The following is a 20,147-nucleotide window of genomic DNA, read 5'->3' as shown; positions in this document are numbered from 1 at the left end:
CGACAGTGGCACTCAAATGGCTTGGGCGTCTGCACCCATCCGGGGAATCCAGTCACGATCTGTGCTCACATCTCAGAGTGGGATAGCTGAATGACCAAGGGGTCGCAGGGTGTGCTTAAACTCCTTCCATCCTTGCTGACCTATTCACGCCACATTTAAAGGACATGAAACTCTTCTGTCAGCTCATTTCATCTCAAGGTTTATCTGCAAAACTGAACCCAGGTGGCATGCTACCTGAGCAAAATGGCTATTTATAGCCTGGTTATGACAAGCAGTGAGCAATTAATCATCCAGTCCAGAGTCTCTGCAGTATGCCACCAAGCTGTGAAAGCTGCTGCACTCAGCAAATGGAAGGTTTCTCCGGCTCATTGTCTCTGCCAACAGCCTGGTGCCGAGCTCTTACTGCCCCAGCTCCATAAAGCACCTGAGAGTTAGTTTGACCAAGCCGATGGCAGCATTGATTTTACTGTATTATTTCTGAGTGTAATATTAAAATGCACAGTCTGATTTACTCAGGGTAAATGCTGGAAGGTGTTATATGCTGTCACAAGCCAGCAAAGGTAACTTAATAATATTACAAACCAGCAATGATTGCTACGTGTAGAACACAAATGCTGTACTATGTACAAAGTGGCTCGAGAAGATGAGCCATTTTGTTCCACACTGTGCAGGGAAGGTGCTCCCACATGCTCTTACTGAGGGGTGCTCCAAATGACAGTGAAAGAGTGTCAATGCATTTGCATGTCAGGGCAGTGTGTGACGTAGAGGGGAACCTGCAGGTGGTGGTGCTCCCGTGCAGCTGCTGCCCTTGTACATTATGAAGGCATTGTTTGACTAGATAGAGCTCTTAAGGATAGCGGAGTCAGGGGGTATGGGGAGAAAGCAGGAACGGGGTACTGATTGAGAATGATCAGCCATGATCACATTGAATGGCGGTGCTGGCTCGAAGGGCCGAATGGCCTACTCCTGCACCTATTGTCTATTGTCTATTGTGGGTTTGGGAGATGCATTTTGTAGACTCCACATGGCAGTGAAAAGGTAGTGAAGGGAAAGAAGTTTCAGGATGTTGTATGGGGTGCTAAGTAAGTGTGCACTGTTTTTTTTAAATGATATCAACATTTTTGAGTGTTGTTGAGCACGTTCCAACACACTTCCAACATGCCTTGGCCAGGAGCTCACTTGCCATAGAATATCCTGCCTTTGACCTGCTTTTAAGAACATAGGCCATGGGAGAAGATTAGGCCATTTGGTATTGAACTAGCGGGACTGCAGCTAATTAGGTCATCGACAAACAAAGATGATCAAATTTCTGGATATCAAAGGAGTCAAGTAGTATGGAGCTTGTGCTGGAAAACGGTGTGGAGGTAGAAGATTAGCCATGATCTTGATGAACAGCTAAGCATCTTAAACATCCAGATGTTCTACTCCTGTTCCTAATTCTTATGTTCTCCTGAAATAACACATCACTCACACCAAACCTAACGGATTTGAGAAGCCATTCATGTAATCGAGTTGACTGATTTATCTGCAAGTATCCATTGTCTGAACAAATAAATTACTGGTCAGAGACCAAAAGGAAGAAAGCCACCCTTAATGGTATCCACTTGAGTCCCTGATTGAACAAGTGTTTGCTGCCAAGATGTCAAGGTAGTGACAGCAGATCACAGGCATCGCTTCCTCCCTCGTCTGATAGCAGATGATTGCTATTTCTTTCATCCTTTGCATTTGAAAGCAACTTCCCGAAACGCGCTCAGTCACCACATTCAAGGGACACCTCTTATTTCAGAACTGTCACCCACTTCTGGATGACGTGCCCTCTGAGGTGGATTGCAAATCAAATTTGCTGCAGACTTGAGCCCTAGACAGAACAATTTCCTGCAAAAGATGATGGGTGAATTTTACTGCCCCTTCCACAAATAAGCTAATTTGAAAGGATACACAGTTTTAATGAAAGAGCAGATGTGTGCACAGCAAGCTCCCATGTGGAGCAAAATGATAATGGACATGGTGGGACGGATCCATTTGGGCGATAGTGGTGGGTTATGTTTGGAGCGTGGTGGAAGGATAATGCATTGGGCGTGGTGATGAGATACACTTCGGGCATGGTGGTAGGATATACAATGGCATGATAGTGGGTTATGGTATGGGCATGGTGCTGAGTACATTTTCGACACATTGGGAGGGTTTTATATTGGGCATGGTGGAGGGGTATGCATTGATACATTTTGAGGATGATTGAGGGATATATTTTTGTGGAAGGATATATTTTGGTGGAGTGTTATGATTTGGGCATTGTGGCGGATTATATTTGGGTGGAAGTATATGATTTGGATGGTGGAAATTAGCTTATTTGTGGAAGGGGCAGTAAAATTCACCCATCATCTTTTGCAGGAAATTGTTCTGTCTAGGGCTCAAGTCTGCAGCAAATTTGATTTGCAATCCACCTCAGAGGGCACGTCATCCAGAAGTGGGAGACAGTTCTGAAATACCCTTTCTGTCCAAAGTTTTGGAACGTGCTGTAGCTTCCCAACTAAAATACCACCTCTCTACCAATAACCTGTATGAAACTTTCCAATCCGGATTCCGCTCAAACCACTGTACTGAAACTGCGCTCCTCAAAATCACAAACGACATTCTCCTCTCCTCCGACGCTGGCAACCTCAACATCCTCATCCTACTTGACCTCAGCGCCGCCTTTGACACCATAAATCACTCCATTCTCCTCACCCGACTTGAAACCTCCCTTAACATCACCGGCACAGCCCTATCCTGGTTCAAATCTTACCTCTCTGACAGACACCAGTTCATCTCCATTAACAACTGTAAATCCCCCACCGCTCCCCTCCCCCAAGGTGTCCCCCAAGGCTCAGTCCTTGGCCCCCTCCTCTTCATCTTCTACCTGTTCCCCCTTGGTCAATTAATCCGCCGTCATGGTCTCAACTTCCACTGCTTCGCCGATGATATCCAGCTCCTCATCTCCACCAAGTCAATCTCCTCCACCACACACTCTACACTGACAATTACTGCATTACTGAAATAAAATCTTGGCTTCAATCAAACTTCCTCAAACTCAATTCCAACAAATCTGAAATCATCATCATTGGTCCAAAAATGCTCACCAAATCCACCCAAAACTTCATCCTCAACATTGATGGTCTCCCAGTATCCACCTCACCTCACATCCGGAATCTTGGAATCATCCTTGATCAAACCCTCTCCTTCGACAAACACATCAAACACATCACAAAGACAGCCTTCTTCCACCTCAAAAACATTATAATAATAATAATAATAATACATTTTATTTATATAGCGCTTTTCATATACTCAAAGACGCTTTACAGAGATTTTGAGAACATAGGGAAATTAATAAATAGATAAATAAGTAAATAAATAAATGAACAGAGAAAGGAGACAGTAGGTGAGGTGACCTTCAGTGGTTGAAGGCAGTGCTGAACAGGTGAGACTTCAGCGACATTGCCCGTCTCCGTCCATCCCTCTCCTCCACAGCTGCAGAAACCCTCATCCACGCCTTCATCACCTCCCGTCTGGACTACTGCAACAGCCTCCTCTATGGCGCACCCTCAAAAATCATCAATAAACTTCAATACATTCAAAACTCCGCTGCCCGTCTACTCACACACACCTCGATCCGTGACCATATCACCCCCGTCCTTTATAAACTCCACTGGCTCCCCATCCCCCAGAGAATCCAGTACAAAATCCTCCTCATAACCTACAAAGCCCTCCATAACCTGGCCCCATCCTACCTGACCGACCTCCTCCACAGGCACACTCCCACCTGCACCCTCCGCTCTGCCGCTGCCAATCTCCTATCCCCCCACATCCGGACTAAACTCAGATCCTGGGGGGACAGGGCTTTCTCCATCGCTGCTCCCACCCTATGGAACTCACTACCCCAAACCGTTAGAGACTCCCCCACACTCACCACATTCAAAACATCGCTGAAGTCTCACCTGTTCAGTACTGCCTTCAACCACTGAAGGTCATTTATATTACATATAAATATTCATATTCATATTCCGGTACCTCACCTTCTGTCTCCTTTCTCTGTTCATTTATTTATTTACTTATTTATCTATTTATTAATTTCCCTATGTTCTCAAAATCTCTGTAAAGCGTCTTTGAGTATATGAAAAGCGCTATATAAATAAAATGTATTATTATTATTATTATTATTATATATTTTGGTGGAATTATGTATTTTAGGTAGAACAGCGGAAGAAATGCCTAGCGTATATTCAAAATTGCATCCGTGAGAACTTCTGAGTAAAGAGAGGACATTGGTTCAAATTGTGTCATCTTCCTCTGTACTGCACTGGACTGGACTATCCTGCACTGGAGTGTGCCCAGGTCTCTGAAATGGGTCTTGAATGGACAACCTTCTGACACAGAGACAGAATTGCTTCCCACTGAACCACTGCTGACAACCAGATATATAACAGTAGAAAGTAACAATAGAAATAAGAGCAGGAGTAGACAACATGGCCCAACCTTGGCTTGAATATAAATGCAATATCCTAACAAATCATTTTTCTCCTGATCCACTAAACTACTGTCAGGTTGCATCGCAGCTTGTTGTGGGAACAGCTCTGCCCAAGACCAAAGAAAACTGCAGAGAGTTGTGGATGTAGCCCACTCCATTACATATACCAAACAGCCCTCAATGTTACTCCATCTACATTTCATACAACCCCAGAAAAGCAGCCGACATAATCAAAAATTTGTCCCATCCCAGTCATTCCTTCTTCCTCCATTCCCATTTGGCAGAAGATACAGAAGCATGAAAGCATACACTACCAGACTTTTAGAAACATAGAAAATAGGTATCCATTCGACCCTTCAAGCCAGCACTGCCATTCAATATGATCATGGCTGATCACCCAAAATCAGTACCCCGTTCCTGCTTTTTCCCCATATCCCTTGATTCCGTTAGCCCTCAGAGCTTAATCTAATTCTCTCTTGAAAACATCCAGTGAATTGGCTTCCACTGCCTTCTGTGGAAGAGAATTCCACAGATTCACAACTCTCTGGGTGAATTTTTTTCCCCTCATCTCAGTCCTAAATGCCCTACCACTTATTCTTAAACTGTGACCCCTGTGGACTCCAACATGGAGAACATTTTTCCTGCATCTAACTTGCTTCTTCCCCTCTGTTATCAGGCTTCAGAATAATCCTTCCATCAGCTAGGGTACTATCCAATTCACCTCTACCCTATTGCAAACACTGGACTTTGCCTGTTGAACTGATGCGCTACAATCCTGGGAACTATATTCTGTACTCTGTATCTTCCCCTTTGCATTACCTATTGCACTTGAGTTTGACTTAATTGTATTTATGTATGGTATTATTAGATTTGATTAAATAGCATGCAAAAGTAACGGTTTTCACTGTATCTCAGTACACATGAAAGTATTACATCTATGCTTAAACCTAAACCTATCAAAACTCTGCTCATGATGTTCCACTGGTCCATTCTTTTGTATTCAATAATGTATCTGAGTTCTGCCAGCAGTTTCTCTATTTTAAAGTTTTCATCCTTGCTTTCAAATCATTCAATTCCCTTCCCTCTTCTCTGCACTATTCCCCAGGTCTGTCTGTCTGTCTGTCTGTCTGTCTGTCTGTCTGTCTGTCTGTCTGTCTGTCTGTCTGTCTGTCACTAAAACTCTCACCTTGTTTGTTTGGCCGTTTGTTTGTGCCGTTTGTTTGTGTCTGTCCGTTTGTTTGTGCCGTTTGTTTGTGCCCGTTGATCCGGAAATACAGCCAAAACCGTACACGATAGCGCAACAATTTTAGGCCCACCTTACTCACCATTGTCCTGGGGTCTACAATGGTAAGTTTCGTTCGAATTGGTCTTATATTTTTAAAGTTATTGACATTTTAAAGTTTAAAAAAATCACTTTTCCATTTACCCTGGCCGTCAGCCACGTTCGACATCACAATGGGAGAAGGTCTGCACATGCGCAGTTGGGGCCCGTTGATCTAATACAGATGCTCCCCGACTTATGATGCTTCGACTTACGATATTTCGACTTTGCAATGGTGCAAATGGTGGAGGGGGGGGGGGAGAGGAGGGGGGTTTGAGGGGGGATGGAGTGGGTGTGGGGAGTGAGGGGAGGAGGGGGGGATAAGGGGGGGTTGAGGGGGGATGGAGTGGGTGAGTGTGGGGGGGGGGGGGGTGTTTGCACGGACCCGCAGGAGAGATTTGGACCCAACGGGTCCACACCCGTCTAGTAATTCTTTAAGATCTCTCTGCTTCACCAAATCGGGCCTCTTACCCAAGCTTGATCTTAATCATTCTGCCATTGACTGCTGTCTCGAACCGGAGCTCTGGAATTCTTACCCAAAGTATCTTCATATTTTGAAGATCTATCTTCCTTGAAGACATTCTTTAAAAATCTACGTTTTCTACGAAAGGAGTTTGTCATCTGCCAATAAGCTTCATTGCATTTTGTGTGATGACTATCCTCCTGCTTGTCGATTTGGGACATTTCACTATATCAATGAACGTTATTGCTATAAATCCACTCTCTCCTCGTCATCTTTCCCGCCAGATAAACATAAGAAATAGAGCATGTTACATAGAAACATAGAAAATAGGTGCAGGAGGAGGCCATTCGGCCCTTCAAGCCAGCACCGCCATTCATTGTGATCATGGCTGATCGTTCCCAATCAATAACCCGTGCCTGCCTTTTCCCCATATCCCTCGATTCCACTAGCCCCTAGAGCTTTATCTAACTCTCTCTTAAATCCATCCAGTGATTTGGCTTCCACTGCCCTCTGTGGCAGAGAATTCCACAAATTCACAACTCTCTGGGTGAAAAAGTTTTTTCTCGCCTCAGTTTTAAGTGCCCCAGGTGCCTGTCCCACCATTTATAACGATTATGACTGATCTAATCCTGCGTGCTTTACTGCCCATTCCCTTGACCTCCCCCATATCTAATAACTTATATAACCTGCTCCAGCTACGTCTTTTTTCCCAGAGGAATTAAACTCTAAAGCTATACAAGGTTGCCTTTTGAACCAGCACTGCATGATTAGAATGTAAGGTGATGTCGTGGCAATGGAACATATGATGAGTCCTGCAAAATGAAGTGCTGGATGAGGTGTAAGAACGCCACGAATCTTGACATGATCGAGCTCTCTGAGTAATACAGACATAACAAACCTTATGTCCAGTCTCACAGTGTTTGCAGTCACACACAAAACAGTACTGCTTCTCGATCTGTCTCTGTCGCTCCTGGCTCGTTGCCATGACATCAATGTAGCTAATTGTCAGCTGGTGGGCAGAAGGAAAAACAAATGATGAGACAGAAACATTAATAGCTAACATCTTCTATCATCTAAAATAAACTATCAATGTCAAAATTAGTGCAGGAAGGAACTGCAGAGGTTGGTTTATACTGCAGACTGACACAGAATGCTGGAGTAACTCAGTGCGTCAGGCAGCATCTCTGGAGAAAAGGAATAGGTGACGAATTGGGTTGGTACTCTTCTTCAGACGACCCAATACACCACCTATTCCTTTTCTCCAGAGATGCTGCCTGACCTGCTGAGTTACTGAGTTACACCAGCATTCTGTCCCTGTCAAAGTCAACGTTAGAATTGGTGGTTAATAGACAATAGACAATAGGTGCAGGAGTAGGCTATTCGGCCCTTCGAGCCAGCACCGCCATTCAATGTGATCATGGCTGATCATTCTCAATCAGTATCCCGTTCCTGCCTTCTTCCCATACCCCCTGACTCCGCTATCATTAAGAGCTCTATCCAGCTCTCTCTTGAATGCATTCAGAGAATTGGCCTCCACTGCCCTCTGAGGCAGAGAATTCCACAGATTCACAACTCTCTCAGTTCTAAATGGCCTACCCTTTATTCTTAAACTGTGGCCCCTTGTTCTGGACTCCCCCAACATTGGGAACATGTTTCCTGCCTCTAACGTGACCAACCCCTTAATAATCTTATACGTTTCGATAAGATCTCTTCTCATCCTTCTAAATTCCAGTGTATACAAGTGTTAAGTTCTTGAATTTCATCTGCAATTTGACATTTTGTCTTCCGGTTTCAGGGGCATGGGAGAGTGAGCCTGTCGTTTTGAGACTTGTACCTGTTCATTAAATTGATTTAAAAAAAATTAAGTTTGGTGTCTTGGGGGGCTGGGGGTCAGTATTCAAATGGAGGTTTTCCTGCCTTTATACATTGTTATTTCTTGAGCGTACTTAATTTTTCAAATCAACTGGTGGTGGTCTTGGATATGTATCATGAAATAACCTGAGGTGACAATGACAGCCATCACGATCATGACGGGAGCCCTCACCTCCCTGGCCTCAGGCTCAAGGGAGAGGTTATCCTATATATAGCTAGAGTTTTAGGTTGGGTTAGAGAGAGTTAGATATAGCTCTTGGGGCTAACGGAATCAAGGGATATGGGGAGAGAGCGGGATACTGATTTTCGGATAATCAGCCATGATCATATTGAATGGAGGTGCCGGCTTGAAGGGCCAAATGGCCTACTCCTGCACCTACCTTTTACGTTTCTATGTTTAGATGACTCAGGTGCAGGTATATAGGGAAGGAGGGAAAGTGGGAGAGGAATGAAGGGAAAGACAAAGGATCATCTAAGGCTGCTTTGGAGCAGCAGACAGCCTATAAAGAATGTTGGAAATGTAAAAGTGTATCAAAAAACTGCTGGTGCTGTAAATCTGAAACAAAAACTGAAAATGCTGGCACTGCTCAGCAGATCTGAGGAAGGGGGCAACAGTTAATGTTTTGAATGTGGGGCATTTTGTCAGAGCAATTCTGACAAACCTGAAACCTGTGTTTTTTTCACCCTGTTTTTTCTTCCACAGATGCTGCCTGCCTGACCTGCTGAGTGTTTTCAGCATTTTCTGCCTTTGTTCTGTTGGGAATATAGTTTATCTTGCCATTTCGGGAAAGGTGGAATGCATTTGTAAACAGGCTAGTGCTCGAAGAAACAGGGATTAGTGGCCATGGTTGGAGATGTTGATCGAGAGAGCACAACAAGCCAGAGTACTGGCAGAAGAAATAAAAACAGAAGCACCGTGGAATAGAAGCATCACACAGACGCTGCCTGTGATTTTCTGTTTTTTATTTCAGTTTTCCAGCATCTGCAACTTGATTTTCACTAGCAGAAGAACCTCGCCTTTTAAATGTTGCTGGGGTTTTCACACGTGGCCTTCAATCCAACATCACATGGACAGACCAGATCCTACCTCAGTAATACACTTAAATGTCATCCGATATTATGTGCTCAGAGGTGTAGATTAGGTTTTGAACTGATAATCTTCTGATTTGGAGATAAAAGCAGCACTACAGCATTTTGTGAATAAATACCTTCGATTTGTACCAGCATCGGCAGTTATTTTCCTACACTACAGAGTTTAAGATCGAATCCCTATGTGAGACAACCATCAAACATCCTTCAGTCTATAGATGGAAGGTCAGTGTTCAAACTAACTCTTTGGAAACACCTCTGCTGCTACTATACGGATCTGCCACTGCTCAATATCTCCTAGAGTACCACAGGAACATTCTAAATTCTAAATCCGACGTTCAAATGTCCTTTGGTTCCTCACGAGAAATCGCCAAAATTGTTCTAATTGGGAGTCACTGGATTGAGCTGCTGCAAGCAGAAGATTTCTATCCCAATGGTCTGATTCAAAATCCTCACACTGAGGATGAAAGTATAAGGGGGAAACTCAGTGCAGAAGTTCCAATTAGGATGGACTGTGAATCGAGCTGATCAAAGCCTCCATGCAAAAGGGCACAGAAAATTTCCATCCCAAAGGACTGATTCAAAATCCACGCACCTTGGATGAAAGTATAAATGGAAAACTCAGCGTAGAACCATCAATTAGGATGCACTGTGATTTCACCAGTTCACAATTCAGGTTTAATTGCACATCAGCATGGACTTAGTCACCTTACATGGAACCAGGCTTCATCTAAAGTATGGGCTCTTTCATGAATACAAAGCACTGTTGTTCTTCTTGAATAAACTACACAGAATCCCCAACAGCTGTGCTTACAGTTAGTCTGATTACTGCAGTGGGATCGGACTCTGTTCATTTAGTCATTTTATTGCACACTGTCCACTATCCAGCAATCTGAATAAGGCAATTCAAATAAAACAGAACAATGGGCTGTTTTCCAAAAACTGTAAAAAAAACTTGAATTAAATGCCTTTGAATTAGCTGATTAATTGAGTGAAATACTACTTAAGGCACAGAGCATTATTCTGCTAAGTTGAAGCTATGTTTAACCTGTTCTTACTTAAATCCACACTGAGGTCATTTAGAGATTAATTGTCATTGACAAAGGACATTTTCAAATTTCCAGCTCTGAGTGACTTGAAACCAGGTTAAAACTACTGCATTTCTTTCAGATCTCATTATATATTTTTGACATGTTTCAGGTGTGAATGGGGTAAAGCACTGTTCGCTACTTGGCTAGTCGTTGATATGAAGACCTCCTGGATAAGAGCTTGAAGCCAATGTGGGAACCAGTTTCATTCAGAGTCAGCAGAGTGCACTGGCCTCTGGGGAGGAAGGTCAAAGGTTAAATTGTCAGTTCAGAGACCCACAAATGAAATTCTGAATGGTTCTCAGGTGCAATACTGAGAAAACGCTGCTTATCACAAATGCTAAAGATAAACACAAAATGCTGGAGTAACTTAGCGGGTCAGGCAGCATCTCTGAAGAAAATAGATATGTGACGTGTCAAGTCATGACCCTTCTTCAGACTGATTGTGGGTGGGGGGCGGCAGGAAACTGGAAGCAAGAAAAGACCAGGGCAAAATCGGGGCCGGCAACAGATGACCTCAAGCAACAGGTTCTCTGATAGGCTGATTGTTGGCTCGGACGGTGTGATCCCAAGCGGGATACATCATTGAGAACTGTGGAACTCGTTAACATGACTTTCAGGGGAGGAAGGGGGACAAGTGGGGGAGGAGAGATTAGAAGTGACCTAAATTAGAGAATTCAGCGTTCATGCTGTTGCGTTGTAAGCTACCCAAGCAAAATATCAGGAGCTATTTTTCCAATTTGTGTGTTGCCTCACTCTGGCCATGGAGGAGGCCCAGGACAGAAAGCTCAGTGTGGGAATGGGATGGGCAGTTAATATGGTAAGCAACCGGGAGATTCAGTAGGCCTTGATGGAATTCATGGGTTCAGCGAAACGGTCGCTGAGTCTACACTTTGTCTCGCCAATGTACAGGAGCCCACATCCGGAACAGCGGATGCAGTAGATGAGATTAGAGGAGGTGCTTGTGAACCTCTGTCTCACCTGGAAGGACTGTTGGCGTCCCTGGATGGACTCGAGGGAGGAAGTATAAGGACAGGTGTTGCATCTCCTGTGATTGTAGAAGAAAGTTCCTGGGGAAGGGGTGATTTGGGTGGGAAGGGATGAGTGAACCAAGGAGGTGCAGAGGAAGCAGTCTCCATGGAAGGTGGAAAGGGGTGGTAATGGGAAGATTAGTGGTTAGTGGTGGGATCACATTGGAGGTGACGGAAATGTTGGAGAACGATGTGTTGGATCTGGAGGCCAGTGGGGTGAAAGGTGAGGACCAGGGATGGATTCTTAGAACAGCTTGTACTGGAGCCTACCAGGGAGAAGGCAATTCTGGATTTAGTGTTGTGTAATGATCCTGATCTGATAAGGGGACTAGAGGTAAAAGAGCCATTAGGAGGCAGTGATCACAACATGATAAGTTTTACTCTGCAAATGGAAAGGCAGAAGGGAAAATCGGAAGTGTCGGTATTACAGTATAGCAAAGGGGATTACAGAGGCATGAGGCGGGAGCTGGCCAAAATTGATTGGAAGGAGGCCCTAGCAGGGAAGACGGTAGAACAGCAATGGCAGGTATTCCTGGGAATAATGCAGAGGTTGCAGGATCAATTTATTCCAAAGAGGTGGAAAGACTCTAAGGGGAGTAAGAGACACCTGTGGCTGACGAGGGAAGTCAGGGACAGCATAAAAATTAAGGAGAGGAAGTATAACATAGCAAAGAAGAGTGGGAAGACAGAGGATTGGGACTCTTTTAAAGAGCAACAAAAGTTAACTAAAAAGGCAATACGGGGAGAAAAGATGAGGTACGAGGGTAAACTAGCCAATAATATAAAGGAGGATAGCAAAAGTTTTTTTAGGTACGTGAAGAGGAAAAAAATAGTCAAGGCAAATGTGGGTCCCTTGAAGACAGAAGCAGGGGAATTTATTATGGGGAACAAAGAAATGGCAGACGAGTTAAACCGTTACTTTGGATCTGTCTTCACTGAGGAAGATACACACAATCTCCCAAATGTTCTAGGGGCCGGAGAACCTAGGGTGATGGAGGAACTGAAGGAAATCCACATTAGGCAGGAAATGGTTTTGGGTAGACTGATGGGACTGAAGGCTGATAAATCCCCAGGGCCTGATGGTCTGCATCCCAGAGTACTTAAGGAGGTGGCTCTAGAAATAGTGGAAGCATTGGAGATCATTTTTCAATGTTCTATAGATTCAGGATCAGTTCCTGTGGATTGGAGGATAGCAAATGTTATCCCACTTTTTAAGAAAGGAGGGAGAGAGAAAACGGGGAATTATAGACCAGTTAGTCTGACATCAGTGGTGGGGAAGATGCTGGAGTCAATTATAAAAGACGAAATTGCTGAGCATTTGGATAGCAGTAACGGGATCATTCCGAGTCAGCATGGATTTACGAAGGGGAAATCATGCTTGACAAATCTACTGGAATTTTTTGAGGATGTAACTAGGAAAATTGACAAGGGAGAGTCAGTGGATGTGGTGTACCTCGACTTTCAGAAAGCCTTCGACAAGGTCCCACATAGGAGATTAGTGGGCAAAATTAGGGCACATGGTATTGGGGGTAGGGTACTGACATGGATAGAAAATTGGTTGACAGACAGAAAGCAAAGAGTGGGGATAAATGGGTCCCTTTCGGAATGGCAGGCAGTGACCAGTGGGGTACCGCAAGGTTCGGTGCTGGGACCCCAGCTATTTACGATATACATTAATGACTTAGACGAAGGGATTAAAAGTACCATTAGCAAATTTGCAGATGATACTAAGTTGGGGGGTAGTGTGAATTGTGAGGAAGATGCAATAAGGCTGCAGGGTGACTTGGACAGGTTGTGTGAGTGGGCGGATACATGGCAGATGCAGTTTAATGTAGATAAGTGTGAGGTTATTCACTTTGGAAGTAAGAATAGAAAGGCAGATTATTATCTGAATGGTGTCAAGTTAGGAGGAGGGGGAGTTCAACGAGATCTGGGTGTCCTAGTGCATCAGTCAATGAAAGGAAGCATGCAGGTACAGCAGGCAGTGAAGAAAGCCAATGGAATGTTGGCCTTCGTAACAAGAGGAGTTGAGTATAGGAGCAAAGAGGTCCTTCTACAGTTGTACCGGGCCCTGGTGAGACCGCACCTGGAGTACTGTGTGCAGTTTTGGTCTCCAAATTTGAGGAAGGATATTCTTGCTATGGAGGGCGTGCAGCGTAGGTTCACTAGGTTAATTCCCGGAATGGCGGGACTGTCGTATGTTGAAAGGCTGGAGCGATTGGGCTTGTATGCACTGGAATTTAGAAGGATGAGGGGGGATCTTATTGAAACATATAAGATAATTAGGGGATTGGACACATTAGAGGCAGATAACATGTTCCCAATGTTAGGGGAGTCCAGAACAAGGGGCCACAGTTTGAGAATAAGGGGTAGGCCATTTAGAACGGAGATGAGGAAGAACTTTTTCAGTCAGAGGGTGGTGAAGGTGTGGAATTCTCTGCCTCAGAAGGCAGTGGAGGCCAGTTCGTTGGATGCTTTCAAGAGAGAGCTAGATAGAGCTCTTGAGGATAGCGGAGTGAGGGGGTATGGGGAGAAGGCAGGAACGGGGTACTGATTGAGTGATCAGCCATGATCGCATTGAATGGCGGTGCTGGCTCGAAGGGCTGAATGGCCTACTCCTGCACCTATTGTCTATTGTCTATTGTCTGTCCTAGTTGGGTCTGGTGGGAATATTCCTGTCACAAATGCTATGTGGAAGATGAGATGCTAGATGCTCTAAGTGCCATTACAGCCACATAATTTATTTTCTAAATATAATCACTCTACCTATTTTAAACATTGGTTCTTAAAAGATGCCACGGAGTACTGAAGATTTCACCCCTGATGATGGTTATTGTTAATCCCTTAATAAACATCTTCAAGAAAACACACCATCTACAAAATGAAAAGTTATGGAGTCATATAGCATAGGACAAACCCTTCATCCCACCGTGCTGACAATTATGCACCCATTTATTTACACTAATCCAACACTAAATCCGGTATTATTCTCAGCACCTTTCCGACCACTCCCTCGAGATTCCAACATTCACCTCCACGCAAGGGTCAAGCTGCAGGGGCAGATTAACCCACCGACCCGCACGTCTTTGCAACATGGAGTCGTGTATGAACTCTGCGTGCACACCTACAGCGCATGCACACGCACACACTCAGACACACATGCGCACGGACCCACACACACACACCCACGGACATGGACACAGACACACTCTACTGGCGAACCTGAACCTCGGCATCTTTCTCCACAAATGTCACCTTGATACCTCAGCATTTTCCATTCTTTTTTCGGATTTCAGGCATTTGTAATATTTTGTTTTTGGAGACCGACTATCTGAGTCATCATCACATTGCTGACTATGTGCTTTTCCTGTATACAATAGGCCGCTGTGTTTCTGACATTACAACAGTGAGGAGCACTTTAATGAGCTATTTGATTACTAGTAATGCACTTTGGGAGGTCTTGAAGTTGTGAAAGGCATTGTACAAATGGCAGTCCTTTTCATCTTACACAGATACAGTGCACCATACGGAAGAGCCAGGTTAGCTATCGCAAGTCGAGGGCCCCATAATGTTTTACTCTTCCAGTTTTCAGATACAGGATTGTTAAATCCTAGCTTATGATTGAAGGCTCCACACTTCACTGCTGTTGCAACGAAAGGTGAACAGAAGGTCAGCCAAAACCTGAGCTGTTGACTGAAGAAATAACAGCATCAATTGCAATCATAACTGAGGCTGTAAAAGTTCAAAAGCAGCGGCCGAGATACGCAATAACACACTGTCAACCTGCATGTAAGTATGCCCTTCAACTTCACTGCTTCTTGTCACACCGCCTCTCAAGCTAGTGCACTATCGGGTCAGCCAGCTTCAATGTGGCCTTGACTGCAGGAAGCAATGGCCTGGCTGGCTACTATCAAGCACTTTAGATATGCACAAAATGCTGGAGTAACTCAGCAGGACAGGCTGGAGGGAAGAAATGGGTGACGTTTCGGGTCGAGACCTTTCTTCAGACTGAGAGTCAGGGGAGAGGGAGTCTAGAGATATGGAGGGGTAAGGTGTGAAAACAACATATCAAAGCAGATGTTTATATAAGGAAATGTAGAATAGTTTAAGTACTTTAACTTGATAACAAAGACCATGTGCACATGTTGCTGCTCAGGGTTACAAAAGCAAAGGATGGACCATTGATTACCCACCCAGTAAAATGGAGGTCTGATGCAAACATTCAACTGGGGTGAATGGCTTCTTCTAATGCTAGTGGATTATATGGAATCTGCTGGTTATGACTCTATGCTTAGGGCTTCAATTTTTCATTTTCTTTCTGATAATGATTGATAAACACCTGTGAAGATCTACATTAAAAAAATTAACTTGTGTTATTTTATATGCATACAAAACTCTGAATAGGTAAAATATTTTATATCAGTCTTACATTCTGCTTTAAGAGTGCTATATACAAAATGTGTATATAGTGCATTGTCAATATATTGACATTTGCAAGTGGACATGTTATAGAAGGCGATGGTGATGTGACTTGGTAACATGGCTGAAAGGTCGGGTTAGTAAAAACTGCAGGTATTATCCATTGTCATTACCAATTAACTGCAATTGATTACAAAAGTGAAATTTAATGTGTTGTCTGAAGTGATTTTAAATAGCCACATGGAGAATAACCAAAAGCACCCCTCAACTGCATCAAAAGAATGAACTGGAAAATCTAAACCATACTTATGTTGATGGTTCTTGTCCATTTATGATTGAACAATTGTACCAGTTCTCTACACTTTGTGAAAAAAACACCAAATCCTCTGAACATGCTTGAGATAAAATAGCACAACTGGAACGATTTTCATTTTGTATGCCTCGGCACTTTCTTTCTCTAAATTCAATCACCCATCCTCACCAGCACTGGGTGATCCATAGCCCATGGCTATGTTGTTCCCAACACATTTACACTTTGATCCATCCTAACCCCAGGATAGCAGTTCCAAACGGCCACACGTTAACAACCCAAAGTAAATTGGAATTATTATATGTACAGCACATTAACTTTGACCTGAAACTTCAGATGCAGAGATACATCCAAACTTTTTTTTAAACACAAGGGTTAGCATTTGACCTAAATAGTGCAACATAAAACCTCACCTTAACCTTGTTTTTGGCATTTGTACAAATTTAAAAAAAACCAAAATCATAAAAAGGATAAGTGTAATACAAGGGAGGGTGTGATATAGGTTGTGTGTAAGTAAGAGAACTGCAAGCAGGGTGGGCTACATCAAAGGTGTTGCTTTGTCAGCAGTGGTGTGGAGGGACATATTGGGAAAACTGTGTGCTTCCTTAGTTTTACAGACATATCGATAAACCACCATGGTATTAATTCTCATGTGGCTATTAATTCCTATATAGTGAGTAGGTAATAGTTTTTAATCTTGCACCTGGCAATTGTTAGTGCTATTTGTTTATTGCACCTTAGCAACTGTTCTGGTAACTACCCTGCTCTTCAAATGGGTTCCTGAGTTTAATTGTGATCAAAAGCGATAAGACACTGAAAGACGGGACAAAGGAAGGATATAGGTGGAGACAGGAAGATAGAGGGAGAACTGGGAAGGGGGAGGGGAAGAGAGGGACAGAGGAACTATCTAAAGTTGGAGAAGTCAATGTTCATACCACTGGGCTGCAGGCTGCCCAGGCGAAATATGAGGTGCTGTTCCTCCAATTTCCGGTGGGCCTCACTATGGCACTGGAGGAGACCCACGACCTGTCGCCGGCAGTCGCCTATAAAATCGCCATAAACGTGGGACAGGCCCTTAAGGACAATTCATTAGACTTCTAGTTTAATGAAGGGTCCTAAAATGTAACTTTTATAGACAATAGGTGCAGGAGGAGGTCATTCGGCCCTTCGAGCCAGCACCGCCATTCAATGTGATCATGGCTGATTATTCTCAATCAGTACCCCGTTCCTGCCTTCTCCCCATACCCCCTGTTTCTCTTTTCAGAGATGCTGCCAGACTTGCTGAGTATTTCCAGCAATTCTCTGTCCTGATGACTTCCAGCACCAACAGTGTTTTGTTTTTCAACAACGCGGTGGTAACGGGGCGGCACGGAAGCACAGCAGTAGAGTTGCTGCCTTACAGTGCTGGCGACCTGGGTTCGACCCTGACTACGGGTGCTTTCTGTGTGGCGTTTGTACGTTCTCCTGTGGCTTTTCCCTGGGTGGTCCAGTTTCCTTCCACACTCCAGACGTATAGGGTTTTAGGTTAAATGGCTTCGGTAAAAATGGTAAATTATCCCTAAGTGCTAGTGTACGGGGTATCACAAAATGCTGGAGTAACTCAGCAGGTCAAGCAGCATCTCTGGAGAGATGGAATGGGTGACGTTTCGGGTCGAGACCCTTCTTCAGACCCTTCTCCAGAGATGCTGCCTGACCTGTTGAGTTACTCCAGCATTTTGTGATACCTTCGATTTGTACCAGCATCTGCAGTTATTTTCCTACATTCCTAGTGTACTAGCGATCCTAGGGATCGCTGGTTGGTGCAGACCCGGTGGGCTAAAGGGCCTGTTTCCGTGCTGTATCTCTAAACTAAACTAAAGGAGATACTGGTTAACAACCCCGATTCCTTACTCCAGAGTTAGACTGAACCCGATATATGGTCGAGCAGTGGGCAGTCTGTGTACTATGCAACAATCTAGTGTTTCCTGCAGCAACCCAGGGTTTTTAAATTTTTCAAAATACATGCTATATTTTGTTTTCATGTTTGATATGGTCAAACCTGCCAAGGTCAGCATTTATTCTCCATCCCTAACTAAAAAGTGGTTCGTGCGTCAGGAATCATTGGTTAAGGACAGCAGATTATTTTCCCCAGAAGATCACTAGGGATACCCTGATCTTCACATTTTCACATGGCCACATTTTCTGAGATTATTTTTTTAATTCTAGATTTATTGATATAATCTCCATCTGCCAGAAATCAATTCAAACTGATTCACCTGGATGTCTGGCGTATGAATGCAGGTCTAGTAAATTAACCACTTACACCATCGTACTCACATTCCATGAACGACAAAGCCAATTAGGGTCTAGACTAGACAGAATAAGATACAACGCTGTTTGACAAGCCTGATAGTTTTGGGCATCGGTAGATGATAGAGTGAAGGAAATTGGAGATGAATTGTAGGGAATTTGGAGCATTATTGGGGTGTTGTGAATTATGGAGGTAGGGAAGTTTAGTTTAGTTTAGAGATGCAGCGTAGATACAGGCTCTTCGGCTCACCGAGTCCACGCCGACCAGCGATTCTCGCACACTAACACTATCCTGCTCGCACAAGGGACAATTTACAATTATACCAAGCCAATTATTAGCCTACAAACCTGTACATCTTTGGAATATGGCAGAAAACTGGAGATCCCGGAGAAAATCCACGCGGGTCACGGGGAGAACGAACAAACAGACAAGCAGCCGTAGTCGGGATTGAACGCGGATCTCTGGCGCTGTAAGGCAGCAACTCTACAGTGATATATGCATGGTGTATTCGAGCAGCTAGTTAGTACAGCTGCTGCCTCGAGCTCAGTGTTATTTGTGTGGAGTTTGCAGCTAGTCCCTGTGATGGAGTGGAAGTCTTATGGTTGTCCTGGTTTCCTCCCCATCCCCCAAAAAAATCTTAACATCTAGATTCAGCAGGTCAGGCAGCATCTATGGTGGGAAATGGAAAGACGATGCTTTGGGTCATGACCCTTGAAGAAAGGCCTGTTCCAACATGTTGTCTGTCTGTTGCGTTCCACAAATGCTGCCTCTCCTGCTGAGATTCTCCTTGCTTTTGCTCAGGATTTCAGCATCTGCATTCTCTCGTGTCTGGGTTAATAGATTACTTGGCTGCCATAAATGACCTCTAATATGTCAGAGAGTGGTAGATTTTGGGGGGAGTTGATGGGAATGCGAGGGCAATAAAATAGGATGAATCTATATGGGTGCTTGATGGTCAGCACAGACTCGGAGCCCAAGAGCCTGTTTCTGTGCGATGTGACTGTGATTCCAGAGGATGAGAATTTTTAAACTGAGACAGTCCCGAACCTGTAAGCATCACTGAGCACGGAGACAGCAGAGATATCTCACCATAGTTATCCATAGACATCATTATATATTTTTTAATTACCTCTTCTTCCTGCCGAATCTGTTGAACTGCCCGAAGCCGGAGCAGTTTCCCTTCAAAGACCATCACACAGTTCGGGTCACAGCTGTGGTTCAGGAGAGACATGCTGCAAAGAGGCAATAACTACATTAAGCTCAGTTTGTTCATTTTGGTGCACTTTCAGAATTCCAAGAAGCTTTTGTAACTAACACAAAAAAAACTTTTTTCTAACTTTGTCATGCTTCAAAACTAAAAACACCCAAGTTTTAACATAAATGATTTTCTCTCCCAGGTCAAATGGGTTTTTTATCTAATGTGATAATACAAATATAATCACAAGGTTGCTCATTGGGCCATGTTAATAATACAGCAGTAGCAGACCTTCAGTTGCATTAAATACTCCCTGCATTCTGTTGTGTTCATGTCAAAATTAAACAATTGCAAAGCAAATAGTCGCTTGAGGTATCTTGAGTGAGACCTTTCACCCCAGAATGCAGGATGAGACTGGTCAGGCTAGGCCTGGGTTTCAGAAGGACCAATCAATGCAGAGTTAAGAATAATCCATCAAAACTCAGCCACTTGTGAAAATTGAAATTGAAAAAAAGCAACCAAATAATCTGCTGTTTTTTTACATATGGCCAATGATCAAGCC

General features: G+C 43.9%; 1 protein-coding gene across 1 annotated transcript in view; it reads right to left on the bottom strand.

Moving 5' to 3' along the window:
• smyd3 (SET and MYND domain containing 3) overlaps positions 1–20,147 on the bottom strand; it is a 675,783-nt gene that overhangs the window by 97,092 nt on the left and 558,544 nt on the right. The window contains exons 7-8 of the mRNA XM_078405373.1: positions 19,520–19,622; positions 7,190–7,300 (exon numbers count right to left, since the gene is read on the bottom strand). Coding sequence (XP_078261499.1) covers positions 7,190–7,300; positions 19,520–19,622 — 214 coding nt within the window. The remainder of the gene's footprint in view (positions 1–7,189; positions 7,301–19,519; positions 19,623–20,147) is intronic.

The sequence above is a fragment of the Rhinoraja longicauda genome, chromosome 9 (assembly GCF_053455715.1).
Source record: "Rhinoraja longicauda isolate Sanriku21f chromosome 9, sRhiLon1.1, whole genome shotgun sequence".
Taxonomy (NCBI): domain Eukaryota; kingdom Metazoa; phylum Chordata; class Chondrichthyes; order Rajiformes; family Arhynchobatidae; genus Rhinoraja; species Rhinoraja longicauda.
The sequence above is the reverse complement of the archived record's forward strand: the minus strand, read 5'-3'. Positions and strand labels throughout refer to the sequence as shown.